Below are 608 nucleotides of genomic sequence, written 5' to 3' on the forward strand. Positions count from 1 at the left end.
TGAATATGTATAACAATTATCAGATTTAGGATACTTTTCATGAACGTTTTGGTCTCATAGGTGAAGATTTTTTTTTTTTGGGTGCGTCTTCATGTCATGTCACGTCCATCCCCATCAGTCAGCGAGTGTGCCGCTTTCACCTTTCCGACACGCGACATGGCCTCGATGTCTCCGGGATGCACGTGTGTGTCCCCTTCATCGAAAAACTCCAGGAGCAGCTGCAAGTAGTGTGGCAAGATGGCGATCAGGTCGACGCAATTGAGTACGCTGCGTCCAAAACTTCTGATGCTGGGAGTCGACAGCAAGCGAAGAACGTACTCCAGGGTGAAGAAGGCGATGCAGAAAGTCTCCACGTGTTCGCCGTAGAACCTGCCGCTAAGATGCCCTGATGGCGTCTGTAACACAAATTCAGACATCCGGTATTTATTTTTGATCCCTCCATTTTTCAATTTCCCCCTCCACACCTCATACTGCATCTCCTCAACGGTGTTCAGCGTCATGGCAACCAGTGAGATCAGGACAAAGACGGAGGATGCCACAGCCATCAGCTTGGCAGCAATCGAGGAGAAGGGCTTTTCCATCATGTTCCAAATCTTCCAGCGAGTGCG

General features: G+C 49.3%; 1 protein-coding gene across 1 annotated transcript; it reads right to left on the bottom strand.

Annotated features, from left to right (window-relative positions):
• Positions 1-85: 85 nt before the first annotated feature.
• Positions 86-596, bottom strand: LOC109508795 (potassium voltage-gated channel subfamily V member 2-like). Its single transcript, XM_019858756.1, has 2 exons — positions 465-596; positions 86-395 (listed from the first exon to the last, which is right to left on the bottom strand). The coding sequence occupies exons 1-2, from the start codon at positions 582-584 to the stop codon at positions 90-92; spliced, it is 426 nt and encodes a 141-aa protein (XP_019714315.1). The 5' UTR covers positions 585-596; the 3' UTR covers positions 86-89.
• Positions 597-608: the final 12 nt, after the last annotated feature.

This window comes from Hippocampus comes, unplaced genomic scaffold (genome assembly GCF_001891065.2).
Source record: "Hippocampus comes isolate QL1 unplaced genomic scaffold, H_comes_QL1_v1.1 C16622274, whole genome shotgun sequence".
Classification (NCBI taxonomy): Eukaryota; Metazoa; Chordata; class Actinopteri; order Syngnathiformes; family Syngnathidae; genus Hippocampus; species Hippocampus comes.

What these genes read in the sequence shown, in the direction of transcription:
- LOC109508795 (XM_019858756.1), bottom strand. Translation starts at nt 584, where the DNA reads ATGATGGAAAAGCCCTTCTCCTCGATTGCTGCCAAGCTGATGGCTGTG. An exon ending in TTGAGGAGATGCAGTATGAG is followed by an intron (nt 396 to 464) that starts GTGTGGAGGGGG and finishes TTTGTGTTACAG; the next exon opens with ACGCCATCAGGGCATCTTAG.